The sequence below is a fragment of the Bos javanicus genome, chromosome 2 (genome assembly GCF_032452875.1).
Source record: "Bos javanicus breed banteng chromosome 2, ARS-OSU_banteng_1.0, whole genome shotgun sequence".
Taxonomy (NCBI): domain Eukaryota; kingdom Metazoa; phylum Chordata; class Mammalia; order Artiodactyla; family Bovidae; genus Bos; species Bos javanicus.
In genome coordinates, this window is record NC_083869.1 from 26606055 (window position 1) to 26631465 (window position 25411).

A 25411-nucleotide genomic window follows, 5' to 3' on the forward strand; every position below is an offset into this window, starting at 1 on the left:
TGTGACCCCATGAATCGCAGCACACCAGGCCTCCCTGTCCGTCACCAACTCCCGGAGTTCACTCAGACTCAAGTCCATCGAGTCGGTGATGCCATCCAACCATCTCATCCTCTGTTATCCCCTTCTCCTCCCACCTTCAATCTTTCCCAGCATCAGGGTCTTTTCAAATGAAGCTCTTTGCATCACCTATAGATTGTTATATAATATTGAGTGTAATTCCCTGTGCTATACAGTCCTTGTTGGTTATCTATTTCATACATAGTAGTATATATATATATATTAATCCCAATCAGGTGGCCAAAGTATTGGAGTTTCAGCTTCAACTTCAGTCCTTCCAATGAACACCCAGGACTGACCTCCTTCAGAGTGGACTGGTTGGATCTCCTTGCAGTCCAAGGGACTCTCAAGAGTCTTCTTCAACACCACAGTTCAAAAGCATCAATTCTTCAGTGCTCAGCTTTCTTCACAGTCCAACTCTCACATCCATACATGACTACTGGAAAAACCATCACCTCAATTCCCTCTAAAATGGTCTCAATGAAGCAGCAAAAAAACATTAATTTTATTACATTTTGATCCATGAGGATACACCTTAAAATTCTCAATGACTTAGTGATTTCACATAAAGTACTTTTATTGTATACTGAAATATTTGTAGTCTCAAGGAAAGAGCATATATGCAATGTCGTAAGCTGAACTAGCAGCTGTAAAAAAAAAAAAAATTGTGACAAACTATACACAACAACAAATGAACTTATTTCCAAAACAGAAAGACACCCCCAGACACAGAAAACAAAGTTACGGTTACCAAAGAGGAAAGGGGGAAGGAGGAGAGATAAATTAGAAGGTTGGGATTAACATATATATATACTACTATGTATGAAATAGATAACCAACAAGGACCTACTGTAGAGCACAGGGAATTATACTCAATATTATATAACAATCTATAGGGAAAAGAATATACATAGCTAATATTATGCTTAATAGCCAACATTTTCTGTAATATAGACAATATTACTCTAAAATCTATATGAAATGGCAAAGGAAACAGAATAGCTAAAATAATTTATAAAAAGAATAAAGTGGGAGGAACTGGCCTACCCAATTTCAAGGTGCATTGTACAGCTTCAGTAATCAGGACTGCATGGTACTAGAGGATGTATGGACACATAAAACAATGGAACAGATGAGGAAAATCCAGAAATTGACCCACACAAATACATTCAATTGAATTTTCATAAAGGTGCAAAAATAATACCGGAGAAAGTACAGGCTTTTAAACAAATGGTGCAGAAGCAAATGGACATTCCTAGGGAAGGGGGTTAAGCTTCTTACTAAACACGATGTGTGTGTGTTCAGTACCTTCAGTCACATCCAACTCTTTGCAATGCTATGGACTGTAGCCCACCAAGCTCCTCTGTTCATGAGATTCTGTACACAAGTTTCTACAATTTTACTTGTAATAAATGAAAACTTGAGGCAACTGAGATGTTCTTCAATGAACGAACATTTAAACAAATTGGTACATCCATACCATAGCAGCAAAAAGGTACAAACTACTGATACACACAACTTAGAAAGATCTCCAGAAAATTATGCTAAATTCTAAAAAGCCATTCTCAAAATTCTGTATATCTATACCTCCATTTACATAAAATTCTTGAAATGACAAGATTCTAAAAATGGAAAACAGATTAATAGTTGCTAAGGGTTAAAAACTAGTGGGGACTGGAATGAAGTGGGTATGGCTACAAAAGAGAAACAGGAAGGACTTTGGAAATCATGGAAATGCTGTCTTGACTGTATCTGTCAATCCTGGTTGTGATACTGTACTCAGTTCAGTTCAGTTCAGTCCCTCAGTCATGTCCGACTCTTTGGGACCCCACGAACCACAGCACATCAGGCCTCCCTGTCCATCACCAACTCCCGGAATTCACTCAAACTCACGTCCATCCAGTCAGTGATGCCATCCAGCCATCTCATCCTCTGTCGCCCCCTTCTCCTCCCGCCCTCAATCCCTCTCAGTATCAGAGTCTTTTCCAATGAGTCAACTCTTCATATGAGGTGGCCAAAGTATTGGAGTTTCAGCTTTAGCATCATTCCTTCCAATGAACACCCAGGACTGATCTTCTTTAGAATGGACTAGTTGGATCTCCTTGCAGCCCAAGGGACTCTAAAGAGTCTTCTCCAACACCACACTTCAAAAGCATCAATTCTTCGGTGCTCAGCTTTCTTCACAGTCCAACTCTCACATCCATACATGACCACTGGAAAAACCATAGCCTTGACTAGATGGACCTTTGCTGGCAAACTAACGTCTCTGCTTTTGAATATGCTATCTAGGCTGGTCATAACTTTCCTTCCAAGGAGTAAGCGTCTTTTAACTTCATGGCTGCAATCACCATCTGCAGTGATTTTGGAGCCCCCAAAAAAATAAAGTCTGACACTGTTTCCACTGTTTCCCCATCTATTTGCCATGAAGTGATGGGACCGGATGCCATGATCTTAGTTTTCTGAATGTTAAGCTTTAAGCCAACTTTTTCACTCTCCTCTTTCACTTTCATCAAGATGCTTTTTAGTTCCTCTTCACTTTCTGCCATAAGGGTGGTGTCATCTGTATGTCTGAGGTTATTGATATTTCTCCCGGCAATCTTGATTCCAGCTTGTGCTTCTTCCAGCCCAGCGTTTCTCATGATGTACTCTGCATAGAAGTTAAATAAGCAGGGTGACAATATACAGCCTTGAAGGACTCCTTTTCTAATTTGGAACCAGTCTATTGTTCCACGTCCAGTTCTAACTATTGCTTCCTGACAGGTTTCTCAAGAGGCAGGTCAGGTGGTCTGGTATTCCCATCTCTTTCAGGATTTTCCACAGTTTATTGTGATCCACACAGTCAAAGGCTTTGGCATAGTCAATAAAGCAGAAATAGATGTTTTTCTGGAACTCTCTTGCTTTTTCCATGATCCAGTGGATGTTGGCAATTTCATCTCTGGTTCCTCTGCCTTTTCTAAAACCAGCTTGAACATCTGGAAGTTCATCGTTCACGTATTGCTTAAGCCTGGCTTGGAGAATTTTGAGCATTACTTTACTAGCATGTGAGATGAGTGCAATTGTGCAGTAGTTTGAGCATTCTTTGGCATTGCCTTTCGGTGGGATTGGAATGAAAACTGACCTTTTCCAGTCCTGTGGCCACTGCTGAGTTTTCCAAATTTGCTGGCATATTGAGTGCAGCACTTTCACAGCATCATCTTTCAGGATTTGAAATAGCTCAGCTGGAATTCCATCACCTCCACTAGCTTTGTTCATAGTGATGCTTTCTAAGGCCCACTTGACTTCACATTCCAGGATGTCTGGCTCTAGGTCAGTGATCATACCATCATGATTATCTTGGTCATTAAGATCTTTTTTGTACAGTTCTTCTGTGTATTCTTGCCACCTCTTAATATCTTCTGCTTCTGTTAGGTCCATACCATTTCTGTCCTTTATTGAGCCCATCTTTGCATGAAATGTTCCCTTGGTATCTCTAATTTTCTGGAAGAGATCTCTAGTCTTTCCCAGTCTGTTGTTTTCCTCTATTTCTTTGCATTGATCACTGAGGAAGGCTTTCTTATCTCTTCTTGCTATTCTTTGGAACTCTGCATTCAGATGCTTGTATCTTTCCTTTTCTCCTTTCCTTTTCACTTCTCTTCTTTTCACAGCTATTTGTAAGGCCTCCCCAGACAGCCATTTTGCTTTTTTGCATTTCTTTTCCATGGGGATGGTCTTGATCCCTGTCTCCTGTACAATGTCACGAATCTCCGTCCATAGTTCATCAGGCACTCTATCTATCAGATCTAGTCCCTTAAATCTATTTCTCACTTCTACTGTATAATCATAAGGGATTTGATTTAGGTCATACCTGAATGGTCTAGTGGTTTTCCCTACTTTCTTCAATTTAAGTCTGAATTTGGCAATAAGGAGTTCATGATCTGAGCCACAGTCAGCTCCCGGTCTTGTTTTTGTTGACTATATAGAGCTTCTCCATCTTTGGTTGCAAAGAATATAATCAATCTGATTTTGGTGTTGACCATCTGGTGATGCATGTGTAGAGTCTTCTCTTGTGTTGTTGGAAGAGGGTGTTTGCTATGACCAGTCCGTTCTCTTGGCAAAACTCTATTAGCCTTTGCCCTGCTTCATTCCGTATTCCAAGGCCAAATTTGCCTGTTACTCCAGGTGTTTCCTGACTACCTACTTTTGCAGTTTTGCAAACTGTTACTGTAAGGGGAAACAGTAAAAGATACACAGTATCTCCATGTGCTGTTTTTCATGATTATATATGAATCTACAATTACCTCAAAATAAAATTTTAAATTCAGTTTTTAAAAATAGAACAACAACAAGAAGTATCTCAGCTGGCACTAGAGGTAAAAAACCCTCCTGCCAATGAAGGAAACAAGAGACTCTGGTTCAATCCCTAGGTCCAGAAGATCTCCTGGAGAAGAAAATGGCAACCCACTCCAGTATTCTTGCCTGGAGAATCTCATGGACAGAGAAGCCTGGCGGGCTACCGTCCATAGGGTCGTAAAAGAGTAGGACACGACTGTTCTTCCTGGTTTCTGGCTATCTGGATCATCTATTTAGCTCAAACTGCTTACTCTATCTCCTCTCTCTCAACAGATACCACCATCAACAAATATTTATTAGGCCTTTGTTATGTGACAGGAACTTATGCACTACCTTTACCGCTAAGAACTTGACTCATTTAATCCTCATAACAGATAACTTCGAATTCTATTTTTCATATTAAGTAGCAACCTCAGACACCACTCTCTCTACTTCATCTGCATGCCTCCACGACCTTTTTTTTTCTTCCATTGAAAATAAAAAGAAGGGTCCACTCCCCAAACTAAGGGCAAACTTTTCACTTAAGCACTGTATGCTTCCCTCTCAGGATCCTGACTCCATCCAATATCCTTGTTCTTGCATTTTGAACCCCTGGCTTTCAACTACTCCTACTCTGAATTTAGATATGTTCACGAATACTCCCATCATTTAAAAAATAAAAAGCTTCCCGCAACCTAACTAAACATCAACCATTCTCACTCTTCTTGCAGCCACTTTTCTTAAAAACTGTTCCTATGTATTCTTCCTACTTCCTTAACTTTAGTCCCTAATCCACTACAAACTGGCTTCTGCTCCTACCCCATGAAAGCCTAATTTCTTTCCAGCAGTTGACACCACTTCCCATTCCTTAATCTAAATCCTCTCTTGTTTGGACTTCTCTGACATCACCACCCTGTGAGAGCTGAAGTAAGTGACACAGTTGACCTAAAAAGAGGGAAACAAAGGAGGACAAGAGACTGGCAAAGAAAGAAAAGGTGAGTGGAGGTTGCTACTTTTTGAGCGGGGGCTTGGGACACAGGAAGCAGAAAGGGCCACCGTGGGCGCTAAAACAAAGTGAGAGACTTTCACCATCACCTTCATCCTCTTTCTCCCCTCCTCCTTTAAGGGCCTGACGGTACTCAAGGAAAAACTACAGGGTAATGACCACTCGAGAGACAGCTGCGGCCGGCCCCTAGGCTGCGAGAAGGAGCCGGGCACTCCTTGTGGCGCGGCCTCCGCCGACTTGGCGGCGGCGGTGGCGCTCCGGAGAAGGCGGAACCCGTGCGCGAGGCCGCTGTTGCAGCTCGGCGCGGGGCCGCAGGAGGGGCGGACGCGTGTGCGCGTGCGTGGCGGCCCTTCCGGCCCGGGCAGAGGCAGGAGCAGCTTCTGGAAGTGCAGGAACGTGGCGTGTGGATCCCTTGGCGACTCCAGTCGAGTAACCGTGCGGGATACCTTGTAGGCGGGTTGAAGCCTGGCCCCGGACTCCACCCGTCGCTGGCGCTAGGAGAAGAGCGGGAACCTCCTGGGCTGGATGTCCTCAGCTTGGCCCTCAGCCAGCGGCGCTGAAAAAGATACGGGGGATAGGGGTTGGTGAGGAGATGCAGGTGAAGTAGGTTTCTTTACAGATCCAGCGCCTTTAAACCCTGCGCACACTTTTTTAAAAATGAAGAAATTAAAGCTTAAGGAACTAGAGAGTCGCCTGCAACAAGTGGATGGATTCGAAAAGCCCAAGGTCCTTCTAGAACAGTATCCTACCAGGCCGCACATTGCAGGTAGGGCGGCTGCTGATCCCGCCCTTGTTTTGCGGGTTAGTCCTGTCTACTCTTTCTTATAACGAAAATGACAGTTATTTGGATACAAGAATGTCTAGAGAAATTTCGTTCTAAGATTTCACGTTGCGTGGGAGAGGACTTCCTTGACACTGCAGCTGAAAACATCCCACACACAGGACACACTGTTTTACCGTGTGGTTTTCTGCATACCGCTTAATACTGTTAGACATCTTTTTAAAGTGTTTGTTAATCTCATTACACAGTTAACTCCCTGAAGGCAAAAATGTGCTGGTTTTGTTCACACAAGTCCCAGTGTCTAGAGTTCCTTATACTACTTAGGAGCTCAGTAAATATTTGCTAAATTAGGATCAATTTCCTAGTGCAACAAATTTGCCAGTGCAAGGAGTCCTACGCGCTATACTCTGCCCTATAAATGAATACTAAAGTTGGTAGTAGAAAGACTTGAGTTTTAACAAATTCCGCATAGGTGCAATATTAAAAATGCAGATGTATTTCAGTTTTAACAAATGATCTGAGAATCAGCACTGTTGCTTAAGAAGAAGGATTGGTACTGGAAATAAAAGAACACAGGAAAAACCATTATATTTAATAAACATATTACCAAAGTCATTGAGCGAGTCTTTGGAAGATTAAGTTGCTGGAAACACCAGCAGGGAGGAATCCCCTTAACTTCGACATAGTTCTGTTTCTAAGCTGCTAAAGAAAGTCAGGGGAAAAAACGTGTGTACCCGCACTTCACTCCAGCATATTGTCATAATTCCAATAAAAAGTTGCACAAAATTGTGTCTGGGGTAAGACCAGTTTTCCCATTGTAGATAATGATTTTTTTAATGTCTTCTGGCTGTAGTGGAATCGTTGTGGTTTTTTTTTCCCCCAGATAACAATCAGTTGTTTCAAACCCAGTGTGTAACACACACATAGATGTGCTAGTTCTTTGAGATACTATCTCCAAAGACATTAACACCTGCAGCAGTCATCAACAGCACAGTTGACATCCCTGTAATTGTGTGTTCTGATAAAACCTCTGGATCCTGGGGCATCAGTGATGGCCAGCAACCTTTGGTAGGTTCAGAGATAGGCAGGGAGGTATCAGTGGATATTATTCATGCTTAACCTCCATATATTCCCCACTTTCATGTATTTAAAAGATCCCTTTCCCATCCTAGCAGCCTCTGTTCTGCTCCTCAATAGTTCTCTTATCAGGTTTCATTAGTAGATATTGTTTCTGTAGATCATAAGTATATGTGTGTGAATATTTGTGTCTAAAGGCTATATTGTGGATGTAGGTCTTTTCCTTTCCTATTCTAGCTTAATAACACAGAATATTATGACGACTTGAACTTTCTTCTCCAGTTGAGGATTTGTGTGAAGAAAATTTAATTATACGTTATTATTTTTAAACCTGGAACACGAATTTGGGGGAGAGCTTAATAATGCAAGAGGAGAAATTGTTTTACAAAGGGTCATTTGCACAAATTGGATTTTGGTCATCCACTTGCCTACTTTTTAATATATTTTTTGATCTTTCAGCATGTATGCTCTATACAATCCATAATACATATGATGACATTGAAAATAAAGTGGTTGCAGATCTAGGATGTGGCTGTGGAGTGCTTAGCATTGGAACTGCAATGCTAGGAGCAGGGTATGTGATCCACTATATTTCTATTTTAGTATGGGGTAGTTTTAATAAGAGTAAATAAAATCAACTGAATTATATTTATGAGACTCTACAGTACATGATGAGAAGAATCCAATACTGAGTACATTTTGAATGGGCAGAACGTCAAAACAAACTTAAAAAAAAAAATGGTAACAGCAGCAATTAGAAGCCTATATTTTATATGAACCTGAGTTTCCAACCCCTGACAGTTTGGGAAATCATGCTGTTGAAAGGCATCACTCACTGTCACTTGGCCAGTTGGGTTAAAATGGTGCATGGTTTTGGTTTTGTTGTTTTGATTTAGGAGCTATAAGTATTTACTTTGTGTTTTATATTTATAGGTTGTGTGTTGGATTTGACATAGATGAAGATGCACTGGAAATATTTAATAGGAATGTAGAAGAGTTTGAGTTAACAAATGTAGACGTGGTTCAATGTGATGTATGCTCATTATCTAACAGAATGTCCAAATCATTTGATACAGTAATTATGAATCCTCCCTTTGGGACCAAAAATAATAAAGGTTAGTAATAAGAATCAGCTGTGCTGGTATCTTTGTTAAAAAGCGTTTTAAAAACCATTTTCTCTTTGGATTGTTTGGGTAAGTGACTTTGTCACTGTTCATTAAATAAACCAGTCTCTTACCTGTATAATTATTATAATTTCAATCTCAGTTTGTTTAATGCATGATTAGAGAATTTTTCAATCTTTGTTTTCATAAATTTGTGCTAAGTGAACAAATTTATTCACTTATTATTTATTCTTCATCTGATTTCTAGAATGATTTACCCAACTCTTTTGAAGATTTCCTATAAAGTGTTTTATACTTTTAAAACCTCTTTTTAGTGCCTCAACATTCAAAGATTTCAGTAACAATGACTTACTGTGGCTATTTATTTTATCTGTTTTGTGGGCAAGGAGGGTAGGGAGTGAGTAACAAGAGGAAAAGATATACATAGTTTTAAAAGCCCTCCCTCCACCTGCCCCCACCATTCTGATTACTACTTTACCTGTTCTCTTCTGCCCTCTTTGAAAATTGTTAATTTGGAATATATTAAAATTTTTACTTTAGCCTCATTTAAATGAGACAGTATAATTCTGATTTTATTCCATCAACCTTAAAAGATATTTAGACATCTTAGATATTTGTACCCTGTCTTGTTACAGAAAGAATTTGAAACAGCTACTTTTTTTTTAATTTTATTTTATTTTTAAACTTTACAATATTGTATTAGTTTTGCCAAATATCGAAATGAATCCGCCACAGGTATACCTGAAACAGCTGTTTTGGAGTTCAAAAAAAAATGTTTCCAAATCCCTAGTATTCCTTTAATCTTCTATTTTGATAACAATTTTTTCTACTTTTAACAGGGACAGATATGGCATTTCTGAAGACTGCTTTGGAAATGGCAAGAACCGCAGTATATTCTTTACACAAATCCTCAACTAGAGAAGTAAGTTCAAATCATCAAAATATTCTGTGTCATTATTTTTAAATTCATGACAGTGTTTGAAGGATTTACTATCAGTACTAAATACCAAGATATCTAATTCTCCTGAAATTTTTAAACATCTGGCACTTAGAAACTGAATTTTCTCCTTAACTAGCATTTATGAGTAGCTTTATTTGTCAAAGATTTGTCCAGGCAGGAATTAACAGGAAAGAGATTATATAATTCAGGAATAGAGAAGTATGGTGTAACTGTGGTTACAATATCTCCTGGTTTGCTTGGGTAAGTCCTGGTTGATGCCTGTAATCCCAGTGTCTCTGTATGGCCTAGTGTACTTAAGAGAGGCAAGGACAGCCTGGTTTTTAAGAACACTGAGACTGGGAAGCTAAACTAAGCTGAGTTCAGAACCCATTTCTTCCATTATTTTTTATTGTCAACACATGACACATGAAGGTGCATAAGACATATTCTAGAAAACTGGGGATGGGGTGGCACAGTTTTTTAGTGTTAGTTTAACACAGTGATCAAGAACACAGACTGTAGAGCCAGACTACCTAGGTAGGTTCAAATCTGCTGCTTCACAGCTGTCTTCTCTTGGTCAAGGTTCATTTTGAGTTCATTCGAGTTCACTTTCATCACTTACACTGTACTTACCTATACTCTTACAGCATAAGGAACTAAGAGTACTTTATACTTTGTAGGGTTGATGTGAGGATTAAATGAGTTAATGTTTACAAAGCACTTAGAATAGTGTATGGCAATTGCTATGTTAGTGGTTATTTTTAAGTGATATATGTATTAAGAGATTTTAAGATTTTGTAGGAAAAATATTTGTATAAATACAGTGTACTGGAATTCAGTTGGAAACAAATTATGACTATATGGTAATCTAATAATCTTTAAAATACATAAAATCGCATAGCTAAAAGGGAGAAGGTGCCGGAGCCAGCCGGCAAAGTCGATCAGGTCCCGAGAACGTGCACGGCGGGGCTAAGAAAGAAACTAAAGCAAGAGACTACAAAGATGGGGTCTAGAGGTTCAGACACGTCACCACGAAGGGACGCAGTCTGACACCAACTTTATTCAACATCTCATATTTATACAGAAAAGCGTGAGAAAGACAAGAAAGTTGACATTTTTTCTTGGTTAGCCTATACATCTTACAAACAGTCACAAGAAATCTTGAGAGCATGGGAATGGCTCCCTGTTATTATTTCTTACACCAGATAACATTTCTCTGTGCGTGAGAAGTTTGCACAGAACTCCAGGTGCCTGCAGTAAATAAGCGCCTAATCTCTGGGGTGGCGGGACAGAGAGCTATGTTTGCAAGCAAACCCTCAAGGACTGAGGCAGCTCCCAGAGCTGTGTCCTTCGGACAAAGGACCCCGTTCTCACGGGCAGCTCCCCGCAAGAAGGCAATGGCACCCCACTCCAGTACTCTTGCCTGGAAAATCCCATGGATGGAGGAGCCTGGTAGGCTGCAGTCCATGGGGTCCCTGAGGGTCAGACACGACTGAGTGACTTCACTTTCACTTTTCACTTTCATGCATTGGAGAAGGAAATGGCAACCCACTCCAGTGTTCTTGTCTGGAGAATGCCAGGGACAGGGGAGCCTGGTGGGCTGCCATCTATGGGGTTGCACAGAGTCTGACACGACTGAAGCAATTTAGCAGCAGCACATAGCTAAAAATATATATAGGCATACCTCGTTTTACTGTCATTCTTGCAATATTTCAAACTTTTTTATTGTATTTGTTGGGTGTTGGTGCTCTTTGATATTACTGTTATAGTTGTTTTTGGCATTGTTTAGCAATAACTACTACTACTACTAAGTCGCTTCAGTCGTGTCCGACTCTGCGACCCCATAGACTGCAGCCCACCAGGCTCCGCCGTCCCTGGGATTCTCCAGGCAAGAACACTGGAGTGGGTTGCCATTTCCTTCTCCAATGCATGAAAGTGAAAAGTGAAAGTGAAGTCGTTCAGTCGTGTCCAACTCTTCACGACCCCATGGACTGCAGCCTACCAGGCTCCTCTGTCCATGGGATTTTCCAGGCAAGAGAACTGGAGTGGGGTGCCATTGCCTTCTCTGGTTTAGCAATAAAGTAGTTTTTAATTAAAATATATACTTTTGGGGGACTTCCCTGGTGGTCCAGTGGTTAAGAATCTGTGCTTCCACTTCAGGGGGCATAGTTTGATCCATGGTTGGGTAACTAAGGTCCCACATGCTGTGAGTTCCAGCCCCCAAAAAAGTACTTTTTAAAGACATAATGCTATTGCACACTTAAAAGCCTACAGTATAGTGGAAACAGAACTTTTATATGCATGGGAAACAAGCATTCAGGTTACTTAGTCTTGTGATATTCACTTTATTATTTTGGTCTGTTACCAAGCCTGTAATATCTCTGAGGTACGCCTGAATACTGCTAAACAATTAGTAGTGATACATTTAGGTAAGCAGCAGAACACAATATAACTTTCAGTTCAGTTCAGTTCAGTCGCTCAGTCATGTCCAACTCTGCGACCCCATGAATCGCAGCATGCCAGGCCTCTCTGTCCATCACCATCTCCTGGAGTTCACTCAGACTCACGTCCATCAAGTTGGTGATGCCCTCCAGCCATCTCATCCTCTGTCATCCCCTTTTCCTCCTGCCCCCAATCCCTCCCAGCATCAGAGTCTTTTCCAATGAGTCAGCTCTTCGCATGAGGTGGCCAAAGTACTGGAGTTTGAGCTTTAGCATTATTCCTTCCAAAGAACACCCAGGGCTGATCTCCTTCAGAATGGACTGGTTGGATCTCCTTGTAGTCCAAGGGACTCTCAAGTCTTCTCCAACACCACACTTCAAAAGCATCAATTCTTCAGCACTCAGCTTTCTTCACAGTCCAACTCTCATCCATACATGACCACTGGAAAAACTTTACTGGTAAATAAATCCCCAGTGAGACCAAACAGCAGTAATTATTGATATCTAAAAAGCCTGTATTGAGGAGGTCCCCAAGACCATCCTCAGGTTTGATGATTCACAGGGAAGTCTAACAGGACTGAGCATATAGTCATACTCATGACTGTGATTTATTACAGCTAAAAGTTACAGAGCAAAATCAGCAAAAAGGGGTGGCTCAGATGGTAAAGCATCTGTCTACAATGCGGGAGATGCAGGTTCAATCCCTGGGTCGGGAAGATCCCTTGGAGAAGGAAATGGCAACCCACTCCAGTACTATTGCCTGGAAAATCCCATGGACGGCGGAGCCTGGTAGGCTACAGTCCATGGGGTTGCAAAGAATCAGACATGACTGAGCAACTTGGTTGGTTGGTTGGTATAGGTCACAGTCCAGGAGAAACTAGGTGCAAGCTTCCAGAGTTCTCTCGAAGTGGAGTCATATGGGATGCACTTAATTTTTCCGGCAAAGAATTTTTGTGACAAGGCACGTGAAATGTTGTTAACCAGGGAAAGGTCACTGGAGACCTGGTGCCAAGGGTTTTTACTGGGGACTGATCACATATGCTCCCCCTTGCCTGGCATATACCCAAATCCCAGACTCCCAGAAGCAAAACAGGTATTCAGCATAAAGAGTTTAAGTACAGTAAGCCGCTGTTATTAAGGAATGGGCAGTGAAAACTCTCAAAAATCTAAGTTCCCATACTCCAACCAAAGGTGACTAATATGTAGACCTTCCAAGGATAAGCAGTCAGGCCTGCTGTGGATTCTTCTGCACAGCCTGGCATAGGTCTTATATTACTCATACATAGTTCATGAAAACCAAGTAAAATATGCCAATAAAGAGTGCAACTAAGCAGCAAAGTCTAATAACTTGAATAAATTCCTAGTCACATTACCAGGGAATGCCTGTCTTCATTGTTTGGTATTGCCATGTTCCACCACCAGGAGGCAGCAGTATCAGCATTGTCTTGGCTGCTTTAATAGAATTTTAAGCAAGTATCTCTGGGACATGTGAACATGTGGACAGGGAACCCTGGCGTGCTGCAGTCCATCAGGTCATGAAGAGTTGGACATGACTGAGTGAACTGAACTGAGGCAAATATTTACTTAAATACAGTTTTATATTTTGGCAATGCAGAAGTATTTCCATTAGCAGAGTAACTAAATAGTTTGAGAAATTAATCTGGTGTGTGTTGTGCATATTGTGAAGGAGGTGTGATGATGAACTTCTAGTATTAAACATCCTTAGATTATGCTGTAGATATATCTGCTATAAGCCTTGTGATAATTTTGCTTAAGTATTCTATTGTAACTAGTATCATTATCATTGAAGCTTATTTCAGACAGACCCCTTAACTATAGACCCTTGTCTCTCTTAAGTACTTGGCCCTCTATTCATAATATAGGTGCATTTGATACAACTTTTTGATAGAAAATTTGATAGAAAAGCCATGTCCTGGCAGACTTATACAATTTACTGAAAACTTCCACTGGAAGCCAAGTATTTGTTCTTTGCAGGCTCAGACAGAACCTTATATATCATCACAGTGACTCCAATAAGCTAGATGACTCTAAAAGTTGTTGCCTTATCTTTCATTAGGCATTATAAGAACTTAAGTTCTTGGCTCATAGTTAAATATGTGAACCTTAAATTTAGGGAAATTTAAATAGCTAAAACCAGCATTTAGTACTTGTTTTGTGTGCCACCACAGTTCAAAGCACTTTTCAGTCTACAACCATCTGATGAGATACCATTACTATCTTCATTTAACAGATGAGGGACCTGAGGTACAGAAAGCATAATTTTCTCAGAGTTACACAGCTAACAGAGCTTTAGTTCAAATGCAGGGTGTCTGATTCCAGAAACTGTCCTTAACCTCTATACCATACTGCCACTGAATTGCCCACGGACAGATCTCTGCTGGTTTCTGGGAGAGCTGTGTATTTATCTTTAATATTTTTATGCACATCAAAGTCCATCAAAGGACTCTGAAGTAACAGTTTTATTACTTGAATTATATAGTTAAGATTATTAAACGGCTTGGCTTCTTACTAAAATATTATCCATCCAGTTGAAAAAAATTTTAAAGGTCTAAATTCTAATGAAACTTTAAAAGCTTGAAAACTTACAATCAAGTATTAGTAAGAAGCAATTTTTTGAAAACTGTTTTAAGACCAACTCACATTAACATGTTTATGTTCAGCATATTCAAAAGAAAGCTGCAGAGTGGAAGGTCAAGATAGATATTATTGCAGGTAAGACGATTTTTAAGTTTCTCACAAAACAAATCTCAACCATAATTATCTATGTTTGGTAATGGGTTGTAAATGGAGTAAAGGGAGGGTATCAGTGTTTGCTCAAGATTATCCCAATGTATGCATTTTACTGAGAACTTTTAAGTGATCTAAGAGCTTGGGCTTAAAAGTTTGTCAAGTCTTCGTTTGAAGTCCATTCCTGAAACATACCACCAGACTATGCTTGAATTACTTTTCTATTTCAATTTTCTAATTGTTCCTGGAGTCAAATAACATGAAGCTTTTTCTTTTAGTGGGGAACAGAATATAATCATCCACACTATGTAAATCATGTTCGATACATTTTTATTAGTAAATTGCATAATAATACTCACAGACATCAAAATGGGAAAAGCATATAACTAGAAGCTGACTCTAACCCAATTAATTCTGAAAAGTCTGAAATAAGAGTATACAATAAGGGGGAATTTTTTTTTTTTGGATTGGATTTAACAACATAACTAGAACTGTCACCTTCTGTATTCCTATTCAGTACTGCCATTCCTTATTAGTTTAAGATATAATATGCAACATGGAGACCTTAGAAGAGTTCCAATAGTAGTATACCAAGCCAGGGCCTTGCTACTCCAAGTGTGGTTGTCAAGTATGGACCATCGGCCTTGACATCCCTTGGGAGCTTGTCAGACTTGCAGGATTCAGGCTCCACCCAGACAAACTGAATTACAATCTGCATTTGAACAGGATTAGATTTGAAGGTGATTTGTTTGCACATTAAAATTTGAGAGCTGTGATTTAGAGAGTGCTTAGTAGGAAGATAATTAGCTACTTACTACCGTTACTAAAATCCAAACCTGAAAGATAATCATGATTATTACGAAATTGGTAGCTATAGATTATTTAGGAAATTACAAATAGGAAGGTACTACCATATTTAAGTCAAGGGTGGTAAATGTGTGGAAGTACAATTTTCATCCTTAGGTGGCTTTTGTTTTATAGAGCTGCGATACGACCTGCCAGCATCATACAAGTTTCATAAAAAAAAATCAGTAAGTCTCTTGATTCTGGTTTATCCACATTCAGTACTGAAAAACTTCACAATAATTATTTCTAATGTTATCAAGTTGCTTGAGTAAATACAGAAAGCCAGCATAGAAGATAAATATTTAACTAAAACAGAATGGGCCTATAATCACAACAGCCAATATGCTGGTAAATTAAAAAAAAATAAACTTAGTTTATTTTTATGCAGTATACATTTTATTACTTTGTACTAATACATTCTCATATTACAAAGGCAACTTAATGGAAGAATGTTTCTTTTGATAGTTGAATAATCCGAAAGAACACAAACAGAACTGCACATTAAAAAACGTATTTCGATAACAAAAGACAAGTTCAACAACAACAACAAAAAAATCTTCTTTTCTTACAGGTAGACATCGAAGTGGATCTAATTCGGTTTTCTTTTTAACAGCCTCCAAAGACAAAAGCAGCTTAAAATCTAATTTAAATGAATAAAAAATTTGTTTATTAAACTACTGGTCTCCGGCACCATTTTCTGTTTTCTGTTGTTTTGATGGAGGTTCTTTGTCTGTTTCTTCTCTTGCTCTTTTTACTGCTCCTATACAATAAAAATTTTCATTAAGGGCACTGAAAGCATTAATCTTGAGCATAATTATCAAAAATAATTTTGTTTAAAAAGATTAGCAATAACTTCCCTACACTAATGAGGAAAGGCTTTTCCTTTAGTACAGACCTGCTCTCTAAATTTAGCTTCCAAGTATTTTTGTTTTCCATATGTAACAACATCATAACCAGGATCAATCACAATCTGAGAATATCACTTAAACAAAACCACACTGCTGTTCTCGCCCAAATAATTTTTCATCAGAGTACCAAAGGATTAGAAAAACTTACGAGATGCACCATTTTCATCACGTTCATCATCACTATCAAATTTCGTTTTCTTGCCCTGAAACTGTACTTTTCCTTTAGCAGACCCAGCCTGGGCAGCTTTATTTCCCTTTCCTTTTCCTTTAAATCTTCGACCTGTAGAGACATAATTAAGAAATCATCAATCTTTTAAATCTCTTGTCAATGTATTTTTTTTTTTTTTAAATATGGAACGCTTCACGAATTTGCGTGTCATCCTTGCGCAGGGGCCATGCTAATCTTCTCTGTATCGTTCCAATTTTAGTATATGTGCTGCCGAAGCGAGCACTTGTCAATGTCTTTTAACAGCAATTATAAATTTTTAACCAAGTAAATGAGTTAAATTGTAAAAGAAAATCAGAACTAATGACCTTTTGACTTCCATTTGTTTAGAGATTCTTGTTGATCTTCTATTATTTTTTTCAGTGCTTCTTTTTCCACATCTCCTTCTAGTACTTCCCAGGTGACTTCTTTGTTCCTTAGTTGTAGGTTACCATTATTGGCCTCTTTTGCTTTATCCAGTGCTTCCTTAGCTTTTTCTTTAAATAGAATTATTCCCTACACCAAAGACAGAAAACAAAAGCCAGGGAATTCTACTGAACATTGGACATCAGGAAGGAAGTTATTAAAAAACTTGCCGTCAGTAATTTCCAATAGTTATTCACAACACAATCTCAAAAATATCAATCAGACATTATGTCCAGTTACAACAGTAATAAAACAATTGCTTTCTTCTTTAATGTCATCTTAAGATAAAAGTTTCTACGGGTTTTTTAAATTGATTGGTAAAAAACATATGAATATTTCCAAACCTCTTTGGCGCCTCTGACAAAGTGTATCCATTTTATTTCACCATGATTTGAGAAAAGGGTGTGCAAATCTTCTCTACACGTCTGATCATCTAAGTCTCCTGAAAATTTCAGCAAGCAGCCAATCTTTTCTTCTAGAGATTTCTGTAAAAATATACAAGGCAATATAAAGTTTCTTAAAAACAAGCTGGAATCAAGATTGCAGGGAGAAATATCAATAACCTCAGATATGCAGATGACACCACCCTTATCGCAGAAAGTGAAGAGGAACTAAAAGGCCTCTTGATGGAAGTGAAAGAGAAGAGTGAAAAAGTTGGCTTAAAGCTCAACATTCAGAAAACAAAGACCATGGCATCTGGTCCCATCACTTCATGGGAAATAGATGGGAAAACAGTGGAAACGGTGTCAGACTTTATTTTGGGGGGCTCCAAAATCACTGCAGATGGTGACTGCAGCCATGAAATTAAAAGATGCTTACTCCTTGGAAGAAAAGTGATGACCAACCTAGGTAGCATATTGAAAAGACATTACTTTGCCAAAAAGGTCCGTCTAGTCAAGGCTATGGTTTTTCCAGCGGTCATGTATGGATGTGAGAGTTGGACTGTGAAGAAAGCTGAGCGCCGAAGAATTGATGCTTTTGAACTGTGGTGTTGGAAAAGACTCTTGAGAGTCCCTTGGACTGCAAGGAGATCCAACCAGTCCATTCTAAAGGAGATTAGCCCTGGGTGTTCTTTGGAAGGACTCATGCTAAAGCTGAAACTCTAGTACTTTGGCCACCTCATGTGAAGAGCTGACTCATTGGAAAAGACTGATGCTGGGAGGGATTGAGGGCAGGAGAAGGGGACGACAGAGGATGAGATGGCTGGATGGCATCACCAACTCGATGGACGTGAGTCTGAGTGAACTCCAGAAGTTGGTGATGGACAGGGAGGCCTGGCGTGCTGTGATTCATGGGGTCGCAAAGAGTCGGACACGACTGAGCAACTGAACTGAAAAGCAACCACAAACCAGAAATGGCATGTACCACTCTCTACATATATAAGGAACAACCAGAAGCTAAAATGCTGTTTTGAAGTAGTTTAAGTAGTTGGTGTGTTTTCTTTTATCATCCTTTATTCTACATGGCTTCTGATTTTAACTTATTTTAACCTCTCCAGCAAGTAATCACTAGTTATTATGTAAATCTTATTGCTCTGGATAAGTAGTAATATTAGGCAATATTTGGCTAGTACTTCAGTGCATTGACAACTGCAGACTTGCTTACATTATTTTCTTTAAAAAGTCTCCAGAGCTTTTTATTCTAACTTTGAATTACAGATTTCTTAAGAGACTAGTAATATATACTTACCATTTCAGCATTTTCTGCTAGCTTTTGTTTTTCTTCTTGCTCTCTACAAATAAAAATATCATTAGACCATTTCCATCTACTTTATGCATAAGAAAATTAAACCCTGATAAAGTTAACCTTAATCATGATTACTAATCATGTTACTACTTAGTAACAAAAGCCAGTCCTTGGGTTTTCTGACTGTCTGATGCTAGAGTGCAACAGAATGTGGCCCTAGGTTTATCAAGGCAGCTTAGGACCTCAATATTTCATTAGCAGAAGAAAGGTCTATTGCTACTCATATTTCAGAGCTCATCATCAGCTTCACATCCCAGAACCAATAACCTTTGTCAAAGCTTTAAGGAACTAAAATGTGATTAGCTCAACATACTTACTGTTTAGCTCGTAATTTAGCTTCCATTTTATTTTGCTTTCTTTCTTCATTTTTTTTGGTGAAATAATCTTCCCTAAGGACAAAAAATGTAAAGGCTAAGTTCATGAGAACTTTCAAAGACTGACAGTTAAAGTGAATAAGATATCCCATAAGAATAAATGTTACATTTTCTACCAACACAATTACCTATAAATTCAAAATACAATAAGGAAGTTACTCTTATTTTTAAAATAACAGCGTGACTAACAATTCACATGCCATAAAATTCACCCTTTTAAAGTAAATAATTCAATGCTTTCAGTATAACACTGAGAGCATGATTTATCACTATGCATCTCTAGGTCCGTCAGGTTTATCCTATTTAGAAGACTGTACAATGCAGAAGTAGATTATGGGCCTGCAATTCACTTTATCATGAAAATGTCCAGTCTGTGCTAGTTTTTAGACACAAAGAGAGATACACAAGAATGTGATTCAAATCTCTATTTATTAATCCTCTGTACTGTATGAACACACAGGCATATAGACTATGAGAAATATAAATAGATAATAATTGTATGGTGATCTATTCTCTAACCACACCAAAAGCTCAGATTTTACCATCAAGCCTAATTATAAGTTTCACATACAAAACAAGTACTGAAACTTAACCTTGTTTATTCACTGCTAGCAGTGAAAAGCTCCTAATAAACCCTTCCTTACAGTCAAAGGACTAATAGTACCACTGAAAGAACTTAAGTATTTCTCAAAGAATGCCTAAGGATACTAAAAATACTGGTCTGTCTTATCCCAGTGTTTCAATTCTAGATAACTAAGTGCCCTCCCCTCAAAAAAGTCAGCAAACAGACTTACTTGAAAAGTATTAACAGGTCTGTGTCTTTGTACTTCTGGCCAGGGGTCTCAACAAACTTTTTAGCTGATTCAATACTATCAAATACAGCAAATATTGAACCCTTTGAAAAAAGGAAGAAAAAGAATTTTTTAAAGTTACATACCAGTTATTTTCAACCAGAAAAAGTAACAACATACAAGCATACCTTAAATGCTTTGTGCAAGGTTCTTCTCATCTGAATATTTAGTACTTGACCTTTATCTTCTAACCATTCTTTTATGTCATCAAGAGCTGCATCTGTCGGGAAGCCTTTCTACCAAAAGAAGAAACACACAAATGGCAGCTCAAGGAAACAATGTCTCAGAAATTCTGATTTACTGTGTCTTGAAATGAAGCCAGGATATACATATTATCTTTCTGTCTCTTAAATGTTTAATAGCTCTAGTTAAAAGCTGTATTGACCAGTGCAATAGAAGTGACCCGTTTATCTGGGATCCACTTCAAAATAATCTAGGTAGGGCAAAGATAAAGCAATATTAATCACGTTAATAACTGTTGGATAATGGTACATTATATATTCAGTCTACTTTTGTATGTCTTAATTTTTGCAGTATAAAAAAATCTACTTAAAAATTAATGTTAAAATAGCTATCAAGTTTAACTGTTGATAAATAACAGCTGATATGCACTGGGTGCTTACAGTACGTCAAAGATTTTGTCCAATGTTATATGTTTTGTTTTTTTTTTCATTTAATTCTAACAACAGTTCTATAAGGTAAAAAATATTATCCCCACGTAGGAAGATAAGGCTTAGAAAGGTTAAGAACATTGCCCAGGAATATACAGCAAGTGGTGAAGCTATGATTCCTGAGTCCTTATTCTTATCCAATAAGAATCTATGTTATTTCTAAATAACTTTTAAGACACAATTAAAGGCCCACTTACAATATAAACAGATCTGTTTTTTACGTCATTTTTATACTCATCAGTCACTTCAGGGAGAGGTTTGCTTGGAGATCTTCTAATTTTAGTTTTATCTTCACTTATTTCCATGAGTTCTGCCTTTGATTTGCTCAGGGCCTCTACTATTACATTAAAGTCTGTCGTTAAACGGTTTAACCTGAACGAATACATATAAAAGCATTGTAAGATTTAGGAAAAGCCCTTGCTGTTAACAGAAAATCTAATAACTTAAAAATGTTTTTACCTATTAAACTTTATCATTATCTCCAAAGGTACCCAGCCTTCATCCAGTTTGATCTGTTCCTTTAAAAATTTGTCCCGTGGCAAATTGAAGTCTCCAAAATAATACTGCAAGATAATTACAATATACTGCAGAGCACTGTAGAATATCAACTCTAATCGTGGAGTTTTAAAAATTACCATTACATCACCAAATTCTAGTCTTTAAAAGTAGCAATATGTGTCAAAAGTTAACTGGCAATAAACATTTTCCCTTAAATACACTTTAATAAAATACTTATAGTACAAATTAAAACTAAAAATGACTATTGAAACAATGTAATTAGCAGATATAATAGAAATCCTTAAAACAAATTTAAGGATTTAATAAATGAAAAGCCTCATTTCAGTGTGGAAAGAAGAGATTGTTATAAAAAATGGAATAAACTTGTTAATCACTCTAATTTTTTTTAAATTAGAAAAATCTAAAAGTTTATTAAATTTCCAGTGTTATTTTAAATTCCCTGTTACAACTTTTCTAGTTTCTTTACAATTGTGAAGAAAAATTACAAATTATTCTGTGTTCAATATTTAGATACAAAAAGTTTATCAAAATGTATAATTGAAAGCAATGAAAAACATTTTCACCTAACAAATTTGCCAAAAATTCTAAAAATAAGAATACCTAGTATTGGCTTGAACACAGAAAAATGGTCATGCAGGTAGAGATATTAACCAGATATTAATTTGATATTAAATATCAAGTTATTAAGAAAAATCGTGCATACCCTTGAGGCAGAAATCAGTAAACATGTTTAATAGTATTTATTTATAAAGATACTCATCACAGAACTATTACAGTTAAAAAATTGGAAATGTCCTACATATCAAATAGTAAATGGTATAAATTATTGATGATATGAAACTACTACCCCAAAATGCATCCTATTTTTGGTGGGAGGGAAAGGGAAAAAAAATTATGTTATCGTGAGTACTGACCAATGTGTCAAAGGGTCATCAGTCTTTTAACCTTGACTACCTCAACAGCATGAGATTTGAGAAGGGGTAGGTTGTTGGAAGGGACATTATTGACCTTTTCCACATACATTTTTGTATTATTCCAAATACTGAACATGGAATAATTTATAATTTTTCTTCACAATTATAAAGAAATTAGTAAAAAAAAAGTTGTAACACAGGAAATTTAAAATAACAGAGAAGTGCAACTTTTTACAATACCTAAATTAAAAAAAAGTTTAAGAGAACTTTGAGAACAGACACTTAAAAGTTACGATGACTGAGAAGACCTAATTGAGCAGAAAAACTATCAGGACCTTCAAGAATACAGTGCTTTTTAACAGGGAAGGTATTTCACAAAGAATTTTTTAATTATCCTTCTATGTGCTATGCATTATTCCAAAATGTTTAACATTTTATGAACTACTGTAAACCTCACAACCATCTTATGAGGGTACTAATTCTATCCTCATTTTATAGACCAGGAAACAAAAGCAGTAAAGAAGTAAAGTTATGCTGGTCTATAGTGTTACCTTTTGAAATGTCTTTGTCCTTGGGTTTTAGAAACTGGCTCCACCAATATAACTGTACACTACTGTACATCTACCTTAACACCAGAATCAAAAACAAACCAAAATGTTCGATAGGTCAGTATATCAAAATTAAATGCTTTTTGTTTTAAGGTCCTAAATGTCCTCTTAAAGAATCTGTTTTCACATTGTAATACCACAAGAATCATACCTCAATTTGATGACAGATTTTGGCCTCCAGAGCAGCCATTTTTTCATTATCACCATTTTCAGCCATTTTGGCTCTCTGCAAAAATTTACAAATTGGCATAAAAGTTATTTACCTTTTACACAGAACTCAAGACATTTAAAAGAATGTTTTAATTATCAATATCCCTCTATTTTCCTAAATAAAAACCAATTTCACAGGTTCAATTTCTCTACTCAATTTTCTAATTTCAACAAAAGAAAAATTTTGAAATAAGTGACGAAAAACTATCAACGATCCTCACTTCTTTCAGCCATTGTTCTATCCTCTATAACAAAGTGAGTGGGTCATCTTCATTTAGCTGATCCAGAAAGCTGAGGGAAAAAACTCCATGTATAGCGTATCAGTTGTCAATATCATGGATCTCAGTCTTGTTTGGTGTGAGCTGAATTTCTTAAAATCAGCCACAGTTGATTTACCAAAAACAAGATTATGTTATAGAAACTTTTGGGTGAAACAAAATTTTAAAAATGTTACACAGCGTTAAATAAATGCTAATATTAATATATGAAAACGATCATTTGAGAACCTGAGAACACTAAAAGAACATTAAACTGGAGTATGCCTACTATTTGGGCTTCTCAGGCAGCACTAGTGGTAAAGAACCCGCCAACCAATGCAGAAGACAGAGATGGGTTCCATCCCTGGGTGGGGAAGAAACCCTGGAGGGCATGGCAACCCACTGCAGTATTCTTGCCTAGAGAATCCCATGGACAGAACAGCTTTCTGGGCTACTGTCCATAGGGTCGCAGAGTCGGACATGACTGAAGCTGACTGAGCATGCACATACACATGCCTACTAACACTGGTTAACCTAACAGCCACATTCCCGTTTCACATCCTTCACAATAACATTGCAAGAAAATCATAAGTCTGTGAAGTTGGTTTGCTAGGACTAACAGTCTCCTGACTTCAAATTATTTGCTTCTAGTACTCCATTAAGCCATCAAAACACACTGTATAAAAGTATATTTATAAGAATTCATCAAGGCTATCTGCCATTGGTTAACTCTAGTGATCCACTTCTTGGAGGCAACCCTTCATAACTTGTAATTACTATGCAATAACATGGATGCACACTGGAAGCTCTCCTATGGTGCAACACCTTACTGACAAAATTTGGTCAATCTTACCCAGTGGTTTTTCCACCACAATTCCTAAGTTATTACCGTGATCTGTTGTTGATTAGTCGCTTAGTCGTGTCCGACTCTTTTGCGATCCCATGGACTGCAGCCTACCAGGCTCCTCTGTCCACGGAAATTCCCAGGCAAGAATACTGGAGTGGGTTTCTATTTCCTTGTCCAGGGGATCTTCCAGACTCAGGGATCGAACCAGCGTCTCCTGCACTGGCAGGCGAGTTCTTTACCACTGAGACACCAGGGAAGCCCTACTGTACTCCAGAGCCTTCTATAAAAAAAAAAAGGTGAAATAAAAGAACTATTTAGTCCCTGTAACACTTCTTTGGGCTACTCAAAACTGGAACTTCGTTTCATGAGATACACTCTTAGAATGTACAACTGAAATATTACCCACGTTTTTCAATTTCGTTCAGAAGCCCTAATGTGAGTGAATAATGACCGTTAAAACCCAAGAGAGTGACGCCAGGAGAGCATCTGCGGCCCCGATTCCCTGACCCCAGTCTGTCTCGTATGATCCAAGAAACCCTTCTGCGTTTAACCCACATCAACCTCCCCAGAATCTTATACAGCCCAACCAAACATTCGCTTTCGGCGACAGAAAATACGAAACCTTAAAGACGCAGTGGGGAATGCAGGGAGCCTGCGTCCAAATAATCCGCCACAGTCCATCCCAAAGCAACCAATTGGTCGCCTGGGCCCCAGCCACGTGCGAGGATATCCTAGCTCCCGCGAAGAACGCAGGATCGGCTCCCCACCTCGCAGCGGCCCGCGTCCCTTAGCCCCCAGCGCAGCTTGCCACGACCGGCTGCGGCCCACGCGGCGCTCGCCCGGAACGCGAGGAAGGCGAGGAGCGGACGCACCCAGCGTGAGGCAGCAATGAAAGGGACGCGCCGTCGCGCAACACGCAAAACAGACCCTTTTGTACTTTCTTCTCCTTAGCCACCTAGAGTTGCTCACCTTTCAGTTCCTGGCCCCACAGAGACGCGCCACAGGGTCACCAGCAGCGTCTGCACTCCTCTAAGACGCCGGCTTGCCCACGGCGCGTAAAGAAGATGGGGGCCGTCCCGGCAACCCTTGCGGTCAAAGTGGGCGGGGCTTCCGGCGCACCCGAGCCGGCTCCGCCCTGTGAGCATGCGCCTCGGCTGCAAGCGCCCAAGGTCTGAGAAGTCCTGCGCCTTGTTTCGGTGAGATTGGGTTACAATGTTCAGTAGCACTTTGGAAGGGCTAGGATAAATATTTATTTTTAAGTATTTCTGGACAGCATTTGTATTTCCAGCCCTTCCTTGGGCTCTCCATTCACATGAAGTGGTTGACTTTTTTCTGTACTTTAAAAAAAAATTGTTTTGATTATCCGTAATAGTTAACCCATTTTTTTTAAATGACAAGTAAAACATTTCACTTTTTAAGTGAAAAATTCATGGAATCTTAAAGTTGAGAAAAAAAAATACAGTAGAAAGTTAGGAGCTGGAACTCTTGAAATCAGACTGCCTGCGGTCAAATAGTAACTCTCCAGTTTACAGGTTGTGTGACTTTGG

At 38.6% G+C, this 25411-nt stretch overlaps 2 protein-coding genes and 1 non-coding gene across 5 annotated transcripts; 1 reads left to right on the top strand and 2 right to left on the bottom strand.

The window, feature by feature from the left end:
- Positions 1 to 5698: 5698 nt before the first annotated feature.
- METTL5 (methyltransferase 5, N6-adenosine) lies at positions 5699 to 16002 on the top strand. Of its 3 annotated transcripts, XM_061435888.1 has the most exons (7): positions 5699 to 6137; positions 7689 to 7803; positions 8163 to 8344; positions 9193 to 9275; positions 14416 to 14467; positions 15464 to 15513; positions 15900 to 16002. In XM_061435888.1, the coding sequence occupies exons 1-7, from the start codon at positions 6029 to 6031 to the stop codon at positions 15936 to 15938; spliced, it is 630 nt and encodes a 209-aa protein (XP_061291872.1). In that variant the 5' UTR covers positions 5699 to 6028; the 3' UTR covers positions 15939 to 16002. The 3 variants fall into 3 exon arrangements, with proteins under 3 accessions (XP_061291872.1, XP_061291862.1, XP_061291881.1); XM_061435878.1 differs by having other exon boundaries at positions 5704 to 6137; positions 15464 to 16002; XM_061435897.1 differs by having other exon boundaries at positions 6083 to 6172; positions 15464 to 16002.
- Positions 14796 to 24962, bottom strand: SSB (small RNA binding exonuclease protection factor La). The gene is made up of 12 exons (XM_061435836.1): positions 24834 to 24962; positions 22702 to 22776; positions 20969 to 21072; positions 20707 to 20881; positions 19967 to 20074; positions 19782 to 19882; positions 18931 to 19002; positions 18557 to 18599; positions 17212 to 17352; positions 16771 to 16957; positions 16385 to 16516; positions 14796 to 16088 (listed from the first exon to the last, which is right to left on the bottom strand). The coding sequence occupies exons 2-12, from the start codon at positions 22765 to 22767 to the stop codon at positions 16003 to 16005; spliced, it is 1215 nt and encodes a 404-aa protein (XP_061291820.1). The 5' UTR covers positions 22768 to 22776; positions 24834 to 24962; the 3' UTR covers positions 14796 to 16002.
- Positions 16582 to 16688, bottom strand: LOC133236407 (U6 spliceosomal RNA). Its single transcript, XR_009732880.1, has one exon. It is a non-coding gene; the product is annotated as a U6 spliceosomal RNA (small nuclear RNA).
- Positions 24963 to 25411: the final 449 nt, after the last annotated feature.